The sequence below is a fragment of the Nyctereutes procyonoides genome, unplaced genomic scaffold (assembly GCF_905146905.1).
Source record: "Nyctereutes procyonoides isolate TBG_1078 unplaced genomic scaffold, NYPRO_anot_genome, whole genome shotgun sequence".
NCBI classification, from domain to species: Eukaryota; Metazoa; Chordata; class Mammalia; order Carnivora; family Canidae; genus Nyctereutes; species Nyctereutes procyonoides.
The window spans coordinates 68,294,698-68,314,841 of NW_026575125.1; the positions used below are offsets into that span (position 1 = coordinate 68,294,698).

The 20,144-nt window shown below is 35.4% G+C and overlaps 1 protein-coding gene across 3 annotated transcripts in view; it reads left to right on the plus strand.

The window, feature by feature from the left end:
• Nucleotides 1-20,144, plus strand: part of DIAPH2 (diaphanous related formin 2) — a 1,101,152-nt gene that overhangs the window by 79,184 nt on the left and 1,001,824 nt on the right. For all 3 annotated transcript variants that reach the window (XM_055337637.1, XM_055337638.1, XM_055337639.1), the window contains one exon: nucleotides 11,562-11,666. In XM_055337637.1, the coding sequence (XP_055193612.1) occupies nucleotides 11,562-11,666 (105 nt within the window). The remainder of the gene's footprint in view (nucleotides 1-11,561; nucleotides 11,667-20,144) is intronic.

Here is a 20,144-nt window from a genome sequence, read left to right on the forward strand (position 1 = left end):
AGCAGGACCTAATAGGTAATTTTGAAAAAGAAAATGGAAAAGTTTATTTGACAACTCTCCACTGAATATCAAATATGTTGTTAGATCCAGGGGAACATAAAGTTAGATCCAGGGGAACATAAAGAAGACAAATTTACTATCCTTGCCTCTAGGATTTTATTTTGTATGTCTGAAAAGGTAAGAACAGTTTGAAAAAAGGTTTTAACCTTATTATTTTTAAATGGCTGAAAAAAAAATTAAGGAAGACTGTTTCAGAGCACATGAAAATTATATGAAATTCAGTGTTTATAGAGAAAATATGTTTGAATGCAGCCAAAGCCATTTGTTTATGTATCATTTGTGGCTCCTTTTGTGCTACAACTGCATATTTGAATAGTTTTGATAAAGATCCCGTAACCCACAAAGCCTAAAACATTTACTGGCTGGCCCTTTATAGAAAAAGTTTGTCAACCTCTTCACTAGTCTCTAAACTTCTTGATTTACTGTCCTGTTAGAAAAAATATGTATGTTCGAGCAATAACCTCATTATATTTTATTTAAAAATTTTGTACATATTTGTATGTACTATGTGTATTATAAAATGCAGACATAATAAAGAATAGGAAAAACATGAAATGAACAAGGTTTTAAAAGATTTAAAATTTTATTTAGTAGTAGTATAAAAGCCTTTGCTGTTATGATTAACTGTTTAGTGAGAGCAATGTCAATATGTCATAGGCAGTAATTAGAAGGTGTAGTTCCAAGTTCATTTCATTTGGTTATTTGGTTTAATGTCTGTTATAGTTGAAACATAATCTGACAGAAATATATAGGTCCCAGCGGAACAAGAACATCATTACAACACTTATTAAATCATATTATTAACTTTTCTCAGTCTAATCTATGAGTCAAGGAAAGGTTTTCTGTGGAACCATTGCTAGTAAATTTCCATCTTTCCTGATAACAATTATAACTAATTTGGAGTGTTGCATTTTTACATTTTTAAATAAATGGATCAAAATGTGCTTTAAAAAATGGGCTTTAATTTAATAAGAGTCTCGGACTCTGCATTTTTGCAAAGAAGGGGAAAGAAGTGAGTCATGCAAGAATGAAGGAGACTGACAGGGAAGTTGGGTCAGTTTAATGTGATTTTTTAAAAAAGATTTTATTTATTTGAGAGAGTGCCTGCACGTGAGAGAGAGCATGAGTGGTGAGGAGGGACAGAGGGAGAGGGACAAGCAGTCTCCCCCCACCACAAGCAGGAAGCCCAATGTGGGGCTCTATCCCAGGATTCCGGGATCATGGCCTGAGCCAAAGGCAGACACTTAACCAACTGAGCCACCTAGGCGCCCCAAAGTGTTTCTTTCTTTAATGAAGTTTATTTGAAAAAAAAGTTTCTTTCTTACTAATCGTTAAACTTACAAGGGATTACTAGTGTTTTTGTGCATGAAAAAGCCTCATGCTAAATTTCAGCAGTTTTTAAATATTTTGTCGAGATAACCAGAAAGATTTGAGAGGTACAATATGTTTTCATCCTTACTTCCTATCAAATTTCATATTATAAATATTCCACACTATTTGAAATATCTTGCTTTTATTAAAAAGAACTACATTTTTGACTCTGTAGCACTTTGTGTATTTTGGTTTCATTTTCTTTCTTGCAATGGCTTAAGTTTTACATGTAGGGTAACCTTATTCAGGAATCTCACTTAGGAAAAAAAAAAAAAGGAATCCCACTTAGGTTTTTCATAAAACATCTTTTTTAAATTTTCGATTTATTTATTTATTTATATCTTTTTTTTAAGTAAATCATATATATTGGCCATGTTTTTTGTTCCATTAGTGACTCAAAGAAAAGTAGTTTTTATTATTTCATTATTGAAACAGTCTAGCAAATAAACTGAGTTGTTAAAAAAAAAAAAGCCTGTATTTTCATTCAACTCTGATAAATTTCCCACACTGAGTAATTTTTCTACTTGTTTGAGTAAATTTTAAGCAATGATTTCTATGGGTCTTCTGACAGTATTTGCTGACAAAGGGAATGTGTTTTAGTTTAATGCTGTGTTTCAGCTGCTGTATATTGCAGCAGTTCTTCTAATGAGAGTTTCTCCAATGTCACTAGACCTTTTTCTTTTGGTATTAGTGAAAGAAAAAGGGTAAAAGAAGCTTCTAAACATGTCATTAAGTTTATAAAATTTCACTGAAGTGCTGGATTGAGTATCATATGATTTTAATTATTGCTGAGAAATTTGAAAAAGCTGTCTTCATGTTCTGAATGCGTGGCTTTTAAATGGTCTGCTAATTTGAGGTGGCTTTGTACTATCATTAGCTAATATTTTAAGGTACAATATGCACATAAACTGGGAGTCATCACTGATAATGATATACATCCTTATTAATGGATGTATTAATAATTTTAATCTTGTGAGATCAGCTTATTTACTTTAGATTATCATTATTTTTATCATATGATGGATGAAAGGCTCAGACTTGGGAGTAGGGTATGTAATAGTCTAGTATTTTCCCTTGAGCTTACATTTTTGCTATTATCCTATTATCCTCAGTCTTTGATCTTTGTAGGAATCTTTGAATACCACTTTTCCATTTTTGTTATTTTTGATGGTTGATTTAGTTAAAACTAGAGAAAACAACCTGTAAATCCATTTAGCCACATACATGTAAGCTGCAGTATGTTGCAGTACACTGACAGTGAACGGATATGCATTGTGAACACCTCACTCTGCTTAAGATACCTCATTTATCTTAAGGGCCTCTGGATCCAGTGATGATTCCATTGTTATGTTACATATTAGACCTTATTTTCTTGTATTTTTAAATAAAAATACATATTTCTCAAATTACAGCAGATCCTTTATTTAGTCTCTGGACTCTGGAAACTACTGTTTCAGAATTAAGGATTATGGGAAAGTAAAAGCAATATTTGGTGTTTTTTAAATATCCAACATATGTTCTGAATTTACCCTCCTGATGGTAAAGAGGCATATTTTGGTATTAAAAGTTACATCCCTCCAATAAGACCTGAAAACAGAAATAAATAAGAATTTTTGTGCCATACTCAATGATATTCATTTAATATCATGCTTTTTTCTTGCTTTTTTGGCTTTATACTTTTGGTAGAGATAATGAATTTAGATAACTTTTTTCCTTTAACTTTGCTCAGTCTGAGCTTTTATATGTTTTATGACTGCAGTCTGTATAGGTAAAGTTAACTTGATCTTTTGAAAACATGAGGTAGTTACTTAATTCCAGGTAGAATTGGCCAACTATTTAGTTATGTAGCAAATTCTTGATAACTTTATTGGAGTTTTACAGATTTTTTTTCTTTCCAGTTCACAGTAGCTAGAGGAATTATGGAAGTATCTTTAGAAAAAATTAATTAAACAAATATTGTAAAATAAAACTGTAATAATTATTCATGCTAGGCATATTTTTAGATACTAGGGTAACATTGGTTCATTCCATTCGGGGTACAGTTCCCTTCAACATAGAAGTTAAAGAATACTTGAATAATTACTACTGACAAGCAGAAGGAAGAAGGCAAGCATTTGATGGTGAAGTCAAGTTCACATTTTAAAAGAGCAACTGGAAAATGCAGCCTTAAACTGGGATCAAGATATGTTGCAGAAACAGAAACAGTTTATAGAAAATAAATAGAAATTGGGATGCCTGGGTGGCTCAGTGTTTGAGCATCTGCCTTTGGCTCAGGGCATGATCCTGGGATCCAGGATCAAGTCCCACATCAGGATCCCTGCCAGGAGCCTGCTTCTCCCTCTGCCTATGTCTCTACTTCTCTCTTTGTGTCTCTCATGAATAAATAAAATAAAAATCTTAAAAAAATACATAGAAATTTATAACAAATTTATAGAAAGAACAAATATTCTCGATCATAGGCAAGTAGAGATATAAAAATAATAGGTCGACACTTCTCATAATGCAAAATAGAAAAAATAGTGGAAAATAAAAAAATGATGTTGGAAGATAAGGAGAAAGTTTTCAAAATTATATTATCACCCATTAAAAAATTTATGAAGGGAGAGAATGAGAGGGGATGGGATAAAGAGAACAAGAGACTGAAAATGAATGAATGAATGAATGAATGAATGAATATGAAAATGAATAGACAGGTGGTTCAACTTTTAACCTCATTTGACTATTCTCATATGGCTCCTCAGTAATAACTTTAAGAATATGAAATTTCTTTGCTGAAGAAGTCAATTTATCTGGAATGCTAACATTGCATCATGCTTGAAGGAAAATAAATGGTTTTGTGTTTACAAATATAGCTTTAATTTAATGCAATCCCTATCAAAATACCATGGACTTTCTTCAGAGAGTTGGAACAAATTATTTTAAGATTTGTGTGGAATCAGAAAAGACCCCAAATAGCCAGGGGAATTTTAAAAAAGAAAACCATAGCTGGGGGCTATCACAATGCCAGATTTCAGGTTGTACTACAAAGCTGTGTTCATCAAGACAGTGTGGTACTGGCACAAAAACAGACAAATAGATCAATGGAACAGAATAGAGAATCCAGACGTGGACCCTCAACTTTATGGTCAACTAATATTTGATAAAGGAGGAAAGACTATCCATTGGAAGAAAGACAGCCTCTTCAATAAATGGTGCTGGGAAAATTGGACATCCACATGCAGAAGAATGAAACTAGACCACTCTCTTGCCCCATACACAAAGATAAACTCAAAATGGATGAAAGATCTAAATGTGAGACAAGATTCCATCAAAATCCTAGAGGAGAACACAGGCAACACCCTTTTTGAACTCGGCCACAGCAACATCCACGAAAGCAAAAGAAACAAAAGCAAAAATGAACTATTGGGACTTCATCAAAATAAAAAGCTTCTGCACAGCAAAGGATACAGTCAACAAAACTCAAAGACAACCTAAAGAATGGGAGAAGATATTTGCAAATAACATATCAGATAAAGGGCTAGTTTCCAAAATCTATAAAGAACTTATTAAACTCAACAGCAAAGAAACAAACAATCCAGTCATGAAATGGGCAAAAGACAGGAACAAATCTCACAGAGGAAGACATAGACATGGCCAACAAGCACATGAGAAAATGCTCTGCATCACTTGCCATCAGGGAGATACAAATCAAAACCACGAGATACCACCTCACACCAGTGAGAATAGGGGAAATTAACCAGGCAGGAAACAACAAATGTTGGAGAGGATGTGGACAAAGGGGAACCCTCTTGTACTGTTGGTGGGAATGTGAACTGCTGCAGCCACTCTGGAAAACTGTGGAGGTTACTCAAAGAGTTAAAAAGTAGATCTGCCCTACGACCCAGCAATTGCACTGCTGGGGATTTACCCCAAAGATACAGATGCAGTGAGATTGCAGGACACCTGCCCCCCGATGTTTATAGCAGCAATGTCCACAATAGCCAAACTGTGGAAGGAGCCTCGGTGTCCATCGAAAGATGAATGGATAAGGAAAATGTGGTTTATGTATACAATGGAATATTACTCAGCCTTTAGAAATGACAAATACCCACCATTTGCTTCGACGTGGATGGAACTGGAGGGTATTAAGCTGAGTGAAATAAGTCAGTTGGAGATGGACAAAAATTATATGGTCTCATTCATTTGGGCAATATAAAAAATAGTAAAAGGGAATAAAGGGGAAAGGAGAAAAAAATAAGTGGGAAATATCAGAAAGGGAGACAGAACATGGAAGACTCCTAACTCTGGGAAATGAACTAGGGGTGGTGGAAGGGGAGGTGGGTGGGGGGGGTGGGGGTGACTGGGTGGCGGGCCCCGAGGTGGGCACTTGATGGGTTGAGTACTGGGTGTTATTCTGTATGTTGACAAATTGAACCAATAAAAAATAAATTTATTAAAAAAAACAATACAATACAGCTTTAAAAATATAGGTGGTCAAATATTTAGACTTTAAACAACATTTTTTTGTAGCTACAAAGTACTATATTTTTCTCATGTATTGTGGAAGTACTAACTAATGTTCTAATGTAAACTTGCTTTTGGTTTTGAGTACTTTAAGAACTAGTGAGTTTAGAAGAGTTTCTTGTTCAGTTATATTGTTTAGAATTAATATTGCATAATGAGTATTGGTGTATTTAGTTTAATGATTGTATTATAAAGTTGGAGTTAATGATTTGGAAATATTCACTGCCTAATTAGGAGTATGCATCTTATTTCTATAAGAATAAAATGAGTCATTGTGGTCTCTTCTGTTCATATGAATGATACCTATTCCTAATCAAACTTTGTAACCAATTTATAAGTATAAAAATGTTAGTTGCTGTAAATCAAATTAAAATATTTAGAGAAAAGTTCCTAAATACCACATTGGTTCAACAAATATTTATTAAGTGTTTAGTCGTTCCAGGAACGACTTTGGCTTCACTTTGTACTTTGAAATTAGCTTGGGGTTTAGGGGAGGTGGATTTATCAGATAGTTTCAGTTTAAGTGCTATAATATAGGATTTAATATGGAAGAATAGAATGTAGATAGTCATTTCTAAATGAGGTATTTCAGGGATAAATTTGAAGATAAATTGGAAGGATTCATAGTTAACCAGATAAGGATTTAGGTGGGGTGGGTGGGATGAGATGGGATAAGGGTTAGGAATGGGGAGAGGGTGGTTAAAATGAGCATTCTAGGAAGAGAGAACATCATCATGAATGAAGTAATGGAAACGTGTAATTTCATAGTGCATGTAGGAAAACTTCAAACAACCTTGCGTTATTAAAGCAGTCTTTGAAAGCTAGTTAATATAAACCAGGCTTAGTGTGCATGAGCATACTTAAACCTAACAACATTATTTTAAGCCTATAGTCTCATATCCTCCTTATTTTGCCTACTTCCATGATTGTACTCTGATGGTATGATCTTAGCAGTATATGCCATTAAAAATTAAACAGAGGCACATTATACTGTAGAAATATCACTGGAAGAAGAGTCAACTGTCTACCTAGAGACTGCCAGATGTGGCAATTCCACACTCTTATGCTTGGCTGTGAGGTGTACAGATACGGACACTCAATCTTGTTAGCATTCCAGAGTTGATTCTACTTGGGAGATGCAGATTTATGCCAACCACATTTGTCAAAGACTATAATTTAACCAGAAACCTAGCCTAGCATATGTAAGCAGTGCTTAGGGGTTTTGATGGAAACACTGTGAGTCAGCAAAATGATGTGCTGGACAATAAGGTCATAAAATCAGACGCTGAATTAATATAGGTAAGGTATTTCAAGATGTGGGACGTGGTAGTCCTTTCCTTCCTTGCATTGATCAAAGCACAGAGTATTTGAGAAAAATAATTACGAACACTAAGCCATGTCAAATTAAAATAATTGAAGCAGTTAGGTACACTTTAGCCTGAAGGAGAGAATGATGCCTTTAAATAACATTTACATGGTTTTTTAGTTTAACCTTTGCCTAGTCTGACTTGCATCTTCTTGGGTCACACTCTTATCACTAGTCACTTGAATTACTTTAGTAGCCCAAATTATTGAATGAAAGAGAAGCTGTTCTGGCTAGTTATATATAACTGACTATTATTTAGAGTTACTAGGTAGCTCTTGGGTCAGGAGGGTTATAGAAACAGGCTTCAGATAATATAGGAATAACTTTCAGAACCACACAACTGAAATTTGGTCCAGTGAAGGGCTATTGCCATCCCAGAACCACTTGGTCCAACTGTCGTGATAAAAAACACACAGCTGCAGCCATCAATTCCATAACCATATCTCCTGTATTGCCATCCATGCCAGCAAAATGGATTGCTTACTTGTGGCCTGCTTCCTTATATAGTTCATTTCTGAATCTACAAAACCTGTAAATGCATTTCATTGGTGGAAACTAAGCCATATCTCTGTACTCTAGTCATAAGGGAGTCTGGCAAATGTAGTTTTTATGGATTCTTCTTTGGTTTGGTGGGACTGACACTGAGAGAATGTATTAAAATGTAGAGAGTGTATTTAAATGATACTGAGAAGCCAAATACGACAGAAGACACTATGGTTTCCTAGCTATTCTCTTAGACTTCACTAAAATTTTTCTCATTCTTTAAGACCCAAATCCTGGTAAAAACTTCTCTGATCTTTCCATCTATCATCTGTGTTCCCAAAGCATCACATACATGCCTCTATTATTATTATTATTATTTTTAAAGATTTTATTTATTTATTCATAGAGACATACAGAGAGAGAGAGTGGCAGAGAGGCAGAGACACAGGCAGAGGGAGAAGCAGGCTCCATGCAGGGAGCCCGACATGGACTCCATCCCTTGTCTCCAGGATCACACCCCAGGCTGCAGGTGGCACTAAACCGCTGCACCACGGGGATTGCCCTACATGCCTGTATTATAATTGCATATATGTTTTCCCTACTAGATCATGAATTATTTATTTTTATTTATTTACCAAAGATAGCGTTGACTAAGTATCAGGCATTGTTCTTTTTTTTAAATTTTTTTTTATTTATTTATGATAGTCACACACAGAGAGAGAGAGAGAGAGAGAGAGAGAGAGAGAGAGAGAGAGCAGAGGCATAGGCAGGAGAAGCAGGCTCCATGCACCAGGAGCCCGATGTGGGATTTGATCCTGGGTCTCCAGGATCGCGCCCTGGGCCAAAGGCAGGCGCCAAACCGCTGCGCAACCCAGGGATCCCTCAGGCATTGTTCTAAGTGCTGCATAAAGAATTCATTTCGTTTGTGGCTACAAGCTTTCTTTCAATTTGCACTCCCATAGCCAGCCTAGCATACAGAGTCCTCGGTGCATGGCACAATTCCAGTCGATAAGTGATTCAATATTTAGAAAGTAGAGAAGAAATAAATAATGACCCAGTCCTGCAACTTTGACTATTCTATTTTGTTGTGCATTAAGTCTTCTAAGGAAAAATTTGGCTAAAATTATACTTCCCTAATATGAGATGGGCTGACTGTGAGGTAGTAGGTTTTCTGTTAGTTGAAATCAAATCAGGGCATAGGTGAGCATCTGTGGGCTACATTAAAAATGCTATCCAGCCTTGTTTCTCTGCTTCTGCTTTGACTCAACAATGCTAGATCTAGCCTATCTATGAGTGAGGAAGAGGGAAAAAATGTCTTCTGTCTTCAAGTCAGAAGGCCAATATACAAATGAGAATTAAGGATATACGATAGGAAAGATAGGGGTAGAGACAGTGACAGAGGTGATTAGTAAGGAGGATCCTGTTATATATAAATAAAATGTATAGATATTGACTGTGAACACATCATAGGAGTCACTGCAATGCATGCAAGAATAGATCAAGAGATTCTTGCTGTCACTGAAATTAGTATTCTATAGTAGATGCAGCTTGATTTCTTTTCATGGATCCTTTTCTCCCCCTCACATTCTTACATGAGTCTTTAATGTTGATTTTATTTCTGCTCATTACCTTCCTTTATTAAAAAAATAGTAATGGCCAGAATTATTAAGAGAATAAAAAGAAAAAATACTGATTTTAAAAAATTGAAATATAAATCACATACTGTAAAATTCACCATCTTAAACATTTCAGTGTGTTTTTTAGTATATTCTAAGAGTTATGAAGCTATCACAACAGTCAATTTTAGAACATTTTTATCACTCCGAAAAAACACCATACCCATCAGCAGTCATACCCCAATTCTCCCATTCCCCGTCCCCTGCCTGTGGCAACCACTAATCTGTTTTCTTTCTCTATAGATTTGCCAATTCTGGGCATTTAGTGTAATCATACAATGTGTGGTCTTTTGTGACTGGCTTCTTTCACTTAGCATATGTGATTTCAAGTTTCATTCATGCTATAGCATTTATCAGTACTTGGTTATTCTTTATGACTGAATATTGCATTGTCTGGACATACCACATTTGTTTATCCATTCATCACTTGAGGGACATTTGGATTGTTCCCACTCGTTGATGCTTCTGCTGTGAATATTCATGTGCAAATTTTTGTGTGGACATATTTCTTTTCTTTTTTTTTTTGTATAAGCTGGGCCATGTGGTAAGTTTATGTGTAACTTTTTGAGGAACTGCTAGACTATTTTTGAAATGGGCTATATCATTTCACATTCTTACCAGCAGTGTGTGAAGGGTCCAGTTTCTCCATATCCTTACCAATGTTTCCTATTATCATCTTTTTGTATCTTAGCTATCCTAGTGCAAGTGAGGTGATGTCTCATTTTGATTGTACTTCTATAATGAATATTGATGCTGAACATCATGTGGGTACTAGCCATTTGTAGATCTTCTTTAGAGAAATGTCTGTTCAGATCCTTTGCCCATTTGTAGTTGGGTTCTCTTTTTATTGTTGATTTGTGAGTTCTTTATATATTATGGATATAAGTCCCTTATCAGATATATGATTTGGAAACATTTTCACCCATTCTGCCTGTTGTCTTTTCATTTGATGTTGCTTTTTAAAATATTTATTTATATACATAGAGAGAATGTGAGTTGGGGGCGAGACAAAGGGAGAGAGAGAATCTCAAACAGACTCTGATGAGCCCAGAGCCTGATGCAGGACTCCATTTTAGGACCCTGAGATCATGACCTGAGCTGAAATCAAGATTTGGATGCTCAACCAACAAGGCCACCCAAGTTCTCCTGATGCTGCTTTTTGAATCATAGACATTTCCACCTTGGTTTTGTGATCCTTTATTAATGTCTTAATATGTTGAAAGGGTTTTTTAAATAAGATTTTATTTATTCATGAGAGACACACAAAGAGAGGGAGAGAAAGAGACACAGGCAGAGGGAGAAGCAGGCTCCATGCAGGGAGCCTGATGGGGACTCTATCCTGGGACTCGAGGATGACACCCTGGGCTGAAGGCAGGCGCTAAACTGCTGACCCACCCAGGGATCCCGTGTTGTAAGGGTTAGTATAATTTCAAAGTGAAGAAAAATAATTTGTCCAGTGACAATATAATATGTGTGGGTATCATGTAATAAAGGAAGATTCCCAGTCAAATTGAAGCTTATTGAATCTCAAAACATTTCTTGTAACTTAATATTTTTTCCTTTATTGAGTAATTTTTGTCATCCAAACACAGCTGATTATATTTCTGATTTTCTTTTTTTGCTTTCAGAATCCAGCAACTTCTCAGGAACTTTTTTTCAGTGACATATTGTAGATAGATATTTCCTATTACTTTAAAAGTCATATTTGTTCTTCTAGATAATAGTGATCTTAAGGGAGAATATGCCAAATGGTAAATTGTTTATTTTTGCTATCAGGGTAAATTAATATCTGTGCTAAGGTTATCTGATGTATGCTATAAAATAGCTGCCAGTTTATTCTGTGGAATAGTTTAAAAACATTTTTTCATTCTGCTCATTGGTTGACTAGGTAGAGATATAAACCATTAATATATGGTAAAATTTATACAATGTTATGGTAAAAACTGAAATAAGAAATAATAGTGAAGTATCCACCAAAATGAGCATTGTTGGTAGTTACAGCAGGACGTATGATTTTAAAAGAGAATATTAGTATTTATTAATCACTTTTGAAATTCAAACAGAAATTTTTAAACACTTATCATAGATGTTCTTTCTAATAGGAGGACATGAACCTTAATGAAGAACGAAAAGCTCCTTTACGAAACAAAGATTTTACCACCAAGCGTGAGATGGTTGTCCAGTATATTTCTGCTACTGCCAAATCTGTAAGTAGTGACACTTCCCCAGCACTACCAATGAGTTTAGCATTATCTGCTCAAAATTAAATAAACCTCAGCTCTTCAAGTTCTTGTCTAAAAAAAAAAAAAGTTCTTGTCTCACTGTACTTCTATAGATTATTAAGAAAAAAACACTTATGTGTATTTTTACACATTTGGTATATATTTAAAAACTGCTTACAATTAGACTTAGTAAACAATACAGACTTAGGATAGAAGGCTCTGAGTTAATCCAATGAGTTTTGGAGCAGTAGTTTTTTGTTCATCCTAAAAATTGACAGAAATTTGCAGTAATTCCACCACATATACTGTTTCTTATATGAAAATTTTGAATTTTGAAGGAGAAGTCACAAACATAGGATAGTCACAAGTTTTAACTAAGTTGACATTTAAGCTTTATGTTTGGTTTCTTGCATGAAATTTTTAATTTAATTTAATTTTAATTTTTAATTTTAATTTAAAAAATTTAAATTTAATAGTTTTAATATGCTGTTTTAGTTTTTTATTATTTTATGTGGTGCTAACTATAAACTACCTCATAATGGTTATTGTACAGCGTAACTTAGTATAATTAATATAATATCATTTAATATAATAAGGTGCTTAATAGGAATGAGCTTTAATGAAATCTGTAGGAGTTTCAAAAGACTTGTGTTCAGCAGGAGAAACTTTAGTGTTTTAAGTAAACTTTGTTTACTTCTTAAGCTGCTTCCAAAAATAGACTTCAGGTTTGATTTCTTTTTGTAAGAAAAAAATGTATTTTTGAAATGGTGAAATGTATCTTTTACATTTCTGTAAGGAAAAAGCTTTATACAGCTAGAGTTCATAGAATCACTGTATATGTGTATATATGTTGTATGTATATAGACACATATGTACATGTAACATTTGATATATCTGTACATATACACATACAGATTTTGATTGTGTGGTATGTATATTATATGTGTATATAAATAATATAACACATGCATTTACATGTAAAAATATTTTATTTTTTAATATTATTTTAGTTTTATACTTTTAAAGATTTTTTTAATTTATCATGAGAGACACAGAAAGAGAGGCAGAGACCTAGGCAGAGGGAGAAGCAGGCTCCCCTTAGGGAGGCCAATGTGGGACTCAATCCCAGGACCCTGGGATCATGCCCTGAGCTGAAGGCAGATGCTCAACCACTGAACCACCCAGGCATCCCAAAAATACATATTTTAAATTACAAACTTGGCCAGTAAAGAAAATAATTCCTCATTGGAAAAAATATTCTAAAATTATTTGGCTATCCTGTTACTACTACTTCAGTACAGTAATTGAAATGGCAATTATTAATGCATGTTACCCTAAATTCTACAATTGTATTGATTTCATATTGTTGTTTAAGCAAGCTGAATCTGAATGCTGAATTATTTAAACATAACACAGTCCAGCTCTGCCAGAGCAGGGCAACAGCATGTATTTTACTTTGCTCCTCATATCCAAGGTCAGAAATATGTTCCAAATGATGTGAAATTTACGAGTGCTGTTTTCAATAGATTTTGGTGATGCAAAGGGTCTTACTTTGAAATTGTGATAAATCTCTTCTTGTTTTACACTCAAGTTATTGTTCACAGTAAAATATGTTAGGAAATGCAGGGTGTACATTAGTGTTGTTTTTCAAATACCTAAAAGCAAATACACTAGTAAATTTATATAATTAAATCTGAATGCAAAGTACAGATAATAATATATGAATAATCATGTGGTATTTTTAATGGTAACGTTTTGTTAGTGTTTATGGCTCATTTGTCGTTTTTGATTACATAAGAGGGATTAAATATGATGAAGATTTTACAAAGCTCTTATTCTTTAACATTTTGATTTTTACTCTATGTAGAACTTGTTTTTATTTGTTCTCATATTGTTTCCTCTTCAGCTGACCAAAGACATGTAAACTTTAGGTTATGGACTCATTTTGCACATTCAAATGCTGAAAATGGGATAAATATTGGATGAGCTCTTTGAATTGCTTTATTTGAAATATGGAAATAGAATGTTTCTCATAAGACTTGAAAATTCTGTTTCAGGCATTAGCCTCAAATCAGTACTTACTATTTAGTATATGACCCTTATTTGTTTCATTCAGCATACATATGAGCACCTGACATGCATATAGCACTTTTATTAGAGATTCAAATTTATACATTTTATTTGCTATTATTTTTTCATGTACCAAATGTTATGATGAAAGAAAGCCTGTTGATAAACATGTTTTAAACCTTTCATATCTTGGAGAGACGTTAAATTGTATTGTTTTTTGTTGTTAAAACTAAGAAAATTGCTTATGTACTTTCCTTTTGAAGGTGAGAGTGATACCATTCAGTGACAGTCCTCTTACCTTTGACATTTTCATGATCATGACAATAATATTTGCATAAACTATAACCCAATATGTGGCTGTTTACATATTTGTTTTTTTTTGTATAATTTTTTATTGGAGTTCGATTTGGCAATGTATAGCATAACACCCAGTGCTCATCCCATCAAGTGCCCTCCTCAGTGCCCGTCACCCAGTCACCCAACCCCCTGCCCAACTCCCTTTCCACCACCCCTTGTTCGTTTCCCAGAGTTAGGATTCTCTCATGTTCTCTCACCCTCACTTATATTTTCCAATCAATTTCTCTCCTTTCCCCTTTATTCCCTTTCACTATTTTTTATATTCCCCAAATGAATGAGACCATATAATGTTTCTCCTTCTCAGTTTGACTTATTTCACTCAGCATAATACCCTCCAGTTCCATCCACGTTGAAGCAAATGGTGGGTATTTGTCGTTTCTAATGGCTGAGTAATATCCCATTGTATATAGAGAGCACATCTTCTTTTTTTTTTTTTTTTAAATTTTTATTTATTTATGATAGTCACACACAGAGAGGGAGAGAGAGGCAGAGACACAGGCAGAGGGAGAAGCAGGCTCCATGCACCGGGAGCCCAACGTGGGATTCGATCCCGGGTCTCCAGGATCGCGCCCTGGGCCAAAGGCAGGCGCCAAACCGCTGCGCCACCCAGGGATCCCGAGAGCACATCTTCTTTATCCATTCATCTTTTGATGGACACCGAGGCTCCTTCCACAGTTTGGCTATTGTGGACATTGCTTCTATCGGGGTGCAGGTGTCCTGCTGTTTCACTGCATCTGTATCTTTGGGGTAAATCCCCAGCAGTGCAATTGCTGGGTCGTAGGGCAGATCTATTTTTAACTCTTTGAGGAACCTCCACACAGTTTTCCAGAGTGGCTGCACCAGTTCACATTCCCACCAACAGTGTAAGAGGGTTCCCTTTTCTCCGCATCCTCTCCAACATTTGTTGTTTCCTGTCTCATTAATTTTCCCCATTCTCACTGGTGTGAGGTGGTATCTCATTGTGGTTTTGATTTGTATTTCCCTGATGGCAAGTGATGCGGAGCATTTCCTCATGTGCTTTTTGGCTATGTCTATGTCTTCCTCTTTGAAATTTCTGTTCATGTCTTTTGCTCGTTTCATGATTGGATTGTTTGTTTCTTTGCTGTTAAGTTTAATAAGTTCTTTATAGATCTTGGATACTAGCCCTTTTTCTGATATGTCATTTGCAAATATCTTCTCCCATTCTGTAGGTTGTCTTTTAGTTTTGTTCACTGTTTCTTTTGCTGTGCAGAAGCTTCTTTTCTTGATGAAGTCCCATAGTTCATTTTTGCTTTTGTTTCCCTTGCCTTCATATGTATCTTGCAAGAAGGTACTGTGGCCAAGTTCAAAAACGGTATTGCTTGTGTTCTCCTCGAGGATTCTGATGGATTCTTGTCTCACATTTAGATATTTTATTCATTTTGAGTTTCTCTTTGCGTATGGTGTAAAAGAATGGTCTAGTTTCATTCTTTTGCACGTGGCTGTCCAATTTTCCGAACACCATTTATTGAAGATAGTGTCCTTTTTCCAGTGGATAGTCTTTCCTGCGTTGTCCAATATTAGTTGACCAGAGAGTTGAGGGCCCATTCCCGGGTTCTCTATTCTGTTTCATTGATCTATGTGTCTGTTTTTGTGCCAGTGCCACACTGTCTTGATGACCACAACTTTGTACTAAAACCTGATATCCAGCATGGTGATGCTGCCGGCTCTGGTTTTCTTTTTCAATGTTCTCCGGGCTATTTCGGTTGTTTTCTGATTCCACGGAAATCTTAAGATGATTTTTTCCAACTCTCTGAAGAAAGTTCATGATATTTTGATAGGGATTGCATTGAACGTGTAAATTGCCCTGGGTAGCATAGACATTTTCACAATATTAATTCTTCCAATCCATGAGCATGGAATATTTTTCCATTTGTGTCTACCTCAGTTTCTTTCAGAAATGTTTTGTAGTTTTTAGGGTATAGATACTTTACCTTTTTGGTTAGGTTTATTCCTAGGTATCTTATGTTTTTGGGTGCAATTGTAAATGGGATTGACTCCTTAATTGCTCTTTCTTCAGTCTCATTGTTAGTGTCTAGAAATGCCACTGATATCTGGGCATTGATTTTGATTCCTGGCACACTGCCGAACTGCTATATGAGTTCTAACAATCATGCGGTGGAGTCTTTTGGGTTTTCTATGTACAGTATTATGTCATCTGCAAAGAGAGAGAGTTTGACTTCTTCGTTGCCATTTTGAATGCCTTTAATGTCTTTTTGTCATCTGATTGCTGAGGCTAGGACTTGTAGTACTATCTTGAATAGCAATGGTGAGAGTGGACATCCCTGTCTTGTTCCTGATCTTAGGGGAAAGGCTCCCAGTGTTTCCCCATTGAGAATGATATTTGCTGTGGGCTTTTTGTTGATGGTTTTGATGATGTTGAGGAATGTTCCCTGTATCCCTATACTCTGAAGAGTTTTGATCAGGAATGGATGCTGTATTTTATCGAATGCTGTCTCTGCATCTATTGAGAGGATCATATGGTTCTTGTTTTTTCTCTTGTTGATATAAACTATCACGTTGATAACCAGTTTTATGAGTGTTGAACCAGCCTTGCATCCCAGTGATAAATCCTACTTGGTCTTGGTGAATAATTTTCTTAATGTATTGTTGGATTCTATTGGCTAGTATCTTGTTGAGAATTTTTGCATCTGTGTTCATCAGGGATATTGGTCTATAATTCTTTTTGGCGGGGTCTTTGAATGTTTTGGGAATTAAGGTGATGCTGGCCTCATAAAAGGAGTTTGGAATTATTCCGTCCCTTTATATCTTTTGGAATAGCATTGGTAGAATAGGTATGGTTTCTTTAAACGTTTGATAGAATTCCCCTGGGAAGCCATTTGGCCGGGACCTTTGTGTCTTGGGAGGTTTTTGATGACTGCTTCAATTTCCTCCCTGGTTATTTGCCAGTTCAGGTTTTCTATTGCTTCCTGTTCCAGTTTTGGAAGTTTGTGATTTTCCAAAAATGCGTCCATTTCCTATAGATATCCTAATTTATTGGTGTATAGCTGTTCATAATAAGTTTTTAAAATTGTTTGTATTTCCTTGGTATGATTGTGATGTCTCCCTTTTCATTTGTGATTTTATTAATTTGAGTCTTTTCTCTCTCTCTTTTTTTTTTTTTTAATTAGGATGGCTAATGGTTTATCTATCTTACTAACTCTTTGAAACAACCAACTCGTTTTGTTGATGTGTTCTACAGTTCTTCTGGTCTCTATTTCTTTGAGTTCTGCATGAATGTTTATTAAATCTCTTCTTCTGCTTGGTGTAGGTTTTAGTTGCTGTTTTTTCTCCAGTTCCTTTATGTGTGAGGGTAGCTTGTGTAATTGAGTTTTTTCCATTTTTTTGAAGGAGGTTTGTATTATGATGTTTTTCCCTCTTAGGACTGATTTTGGTATATTGCAAAGATTTTGAAGGGTTGTATCTTCATTCTCATTAGTTTCCATGAATCTTTTTATTTCTTATCTAATTTCCTGTTTGACTCTTTCATCTTTTAGCAGGATGCTCTTTAAGTTCCAGGTGTTTAAGTTTCTTCCAAATTTCTTCTTGTGATTGAGTTCAAGTTTCAAAGCTTCGTGGTCTGTAAATATACAGGGGACAATCCCAATCTTTTGGTATCAGTTAATAACTTATTTCTTTCCCAGTATGTGGTCTATTCTTGAGAAAGTTTCATGTGCAGTTGAGAAGAATGTGTATTCAGTTGCGTTTGGATATAACGTTCTGTAAATATCTGGGAAATCCATCTGGTTCAGTGTATCATTTAAAGTTCCTGTTTCTTTTGATATGTTGTGCTTAGAAGATTTGTCGATTATAGAAAGTGCTGTGTTGAAGTCACCAAGTATAAGTGTATTATTATCTAAGTATGTCTTCACTTTGGTTATTAATTGATTGATGTAGTTGGCATTCCCTCATTTAGGGTATAAATATTGATGATTGTAGGTCCTTTTGTTGGATAGATTCTTTAAGTATGATATAGTGTCCCTCTTCATCTCTTACTACAGTCTTTGGGATAAACTTTAATTCATATGATATATGGATGGCTACTCCTGCTTTCTTTTGAGGGCCATTTGAATGATAAATGGTCCCAACCTTTTATTTGCAGGTGTAGGTGTCCTTAGGTCTAAAATGAGTCTCTTTTAGACAGCAAATAGATGGGTCTTGCACTTTTATCCAGTCTGAAACCCTGCGCCTTTTGATGGGGTCATTAAGCGCATTCACATTCAGAATTACTGTTAAAGATATGAATTTAGTGTCATCATGATACCAATTCAGTCCTTGTTTTTGGATTGTTTCCTTGGACTTCCTCTTTCTTTTATAGAATCCCCCCTTAGTATTTCTTGCAGAGCTGGTTTGGTGGCCACATATTCTTTCAGTTTCTGCCTATCTTGGAAGCTCTTTATCTCTCCTTCTATGCTGAATGAGAGCCTTGCTGGATAAAGTATTCTTGGCTGCAGGTTCTTCTCGTTTAGGACCCTGAATATATCCTGCCAGCCCTTTCTGGCCTGCCGGGTCTCTGTGGAGAGGTCTGCTGTTAATCTAATATTTCTCCCCATGTAAGTTAGGGATCCCTTGTCTCTTGCTGTTTTAAGGATTTTCTCTTTATCTTTGGAATTTGCAAGTTTCACTATTAAATTTCCAGGTGTAGAAGTGTTTTTTTGATTAGGGGGAGAAGTCTCCATCTCCTGGATCTGAATATGTGTTTCCGTCCCCAGATTAGGGTTGTTCTAAGCTATGATTTGTTGAAATATGCCTTCTGTTCCTCTCTCCATTGTAGCACCCCCTAGATCCCCAAGTGAAACCTAGATTTTTCCTTCTGAGGCTGTCATTTATTTCCCTTAACTTTTCCTCACGGTGTTTTAATTGTTTTCTCTTTTTTCCTCAGCTTCTATCCTTGCCATCAACTTGTCTTCCATGTCACTCACTCTTTCTTCTACCTCCTTAACCATCATCGTCAGGACCTCCAGTTTGGATTGCATCTCATTTAATTAATGTTTAATTCCCGTCAGATTACATCTAAATTTTGCAGTCATGATGTCTCTCGATACCATTATGCTTTTTTCCAGAGTCACCAGTAGCTTTATAATTGTGCTTCTGAATTGGCTTTCTGACATCGAATTATTATCCAAATTCTGTAACTCTGTGGCAGAGTATACTGTTTGTGATTCTTTCTTTTGTGGGGAGTTGTTTTGTCTAAACATTTTGCTTAGTGCAGAGTGGCTAGAAATGAGTTGTACTTGTTAGAAGTGCAAACTCTTCTCTCTGTATCGTTTCAGCTGTTCTCTCTTTAAATCTCAGGTTGAATTCGTAGGTTTTCAGGATGATTTGAAAGTTATGTAGTTAAGTTGGTGGGGATAGGTCACTTGGCGACCCTTCTCCTCTGCCGTCTTGCTCCGCCCCTCTTTACCTAGTTTTAACTTAAGGTTTCCATCCTGCTTTCAATAGGCTTTAGATATGCCTTGTATATCTTGTACTATTTTATTATATTGATATACTATTTAATAATGTTTTCTAGTTGGTGCACCTGGGTAGTTCAGTCAATGGAGCTTCTGTTTCTTGTTTTTAGCTCAGCTCGTGACCTCAGAGTGATAGCATTGAGTTCTACATCCAGCTCTGCCTTCAATGTGGCATTGCTTTAAATCCTCTCCCTCCCTCTCCCTAGTCATTTGTGTGTGTGCAGAGTCTCTAAAGTAAATAAATCAGTCTCAGCTTTGCGCAGTGGCTGTTTCGTAGCCAATGAGTTTTATCCTAGGCGCGATTGTTGCTAATAAATAAGTCAGCCTTAAAAAATGTTTCTTCATTTAAAGTAGATATGATTGTAATCACTTCTTCATGAAAATACTTTAAATGTAGTCCAAACTTTAGTCTGGACGTAAAAATAAAGGGCTAGTGTTCCTGAGGAAGAATGTTTTGTAGTCACATATAAAACGTGAGAATTATAGTTACTTTTAAACATAAATTATATATCTCCCCGTTTAGCACTTGCATTTATCATTTTGCATAGAATTGAAAAATAAACAA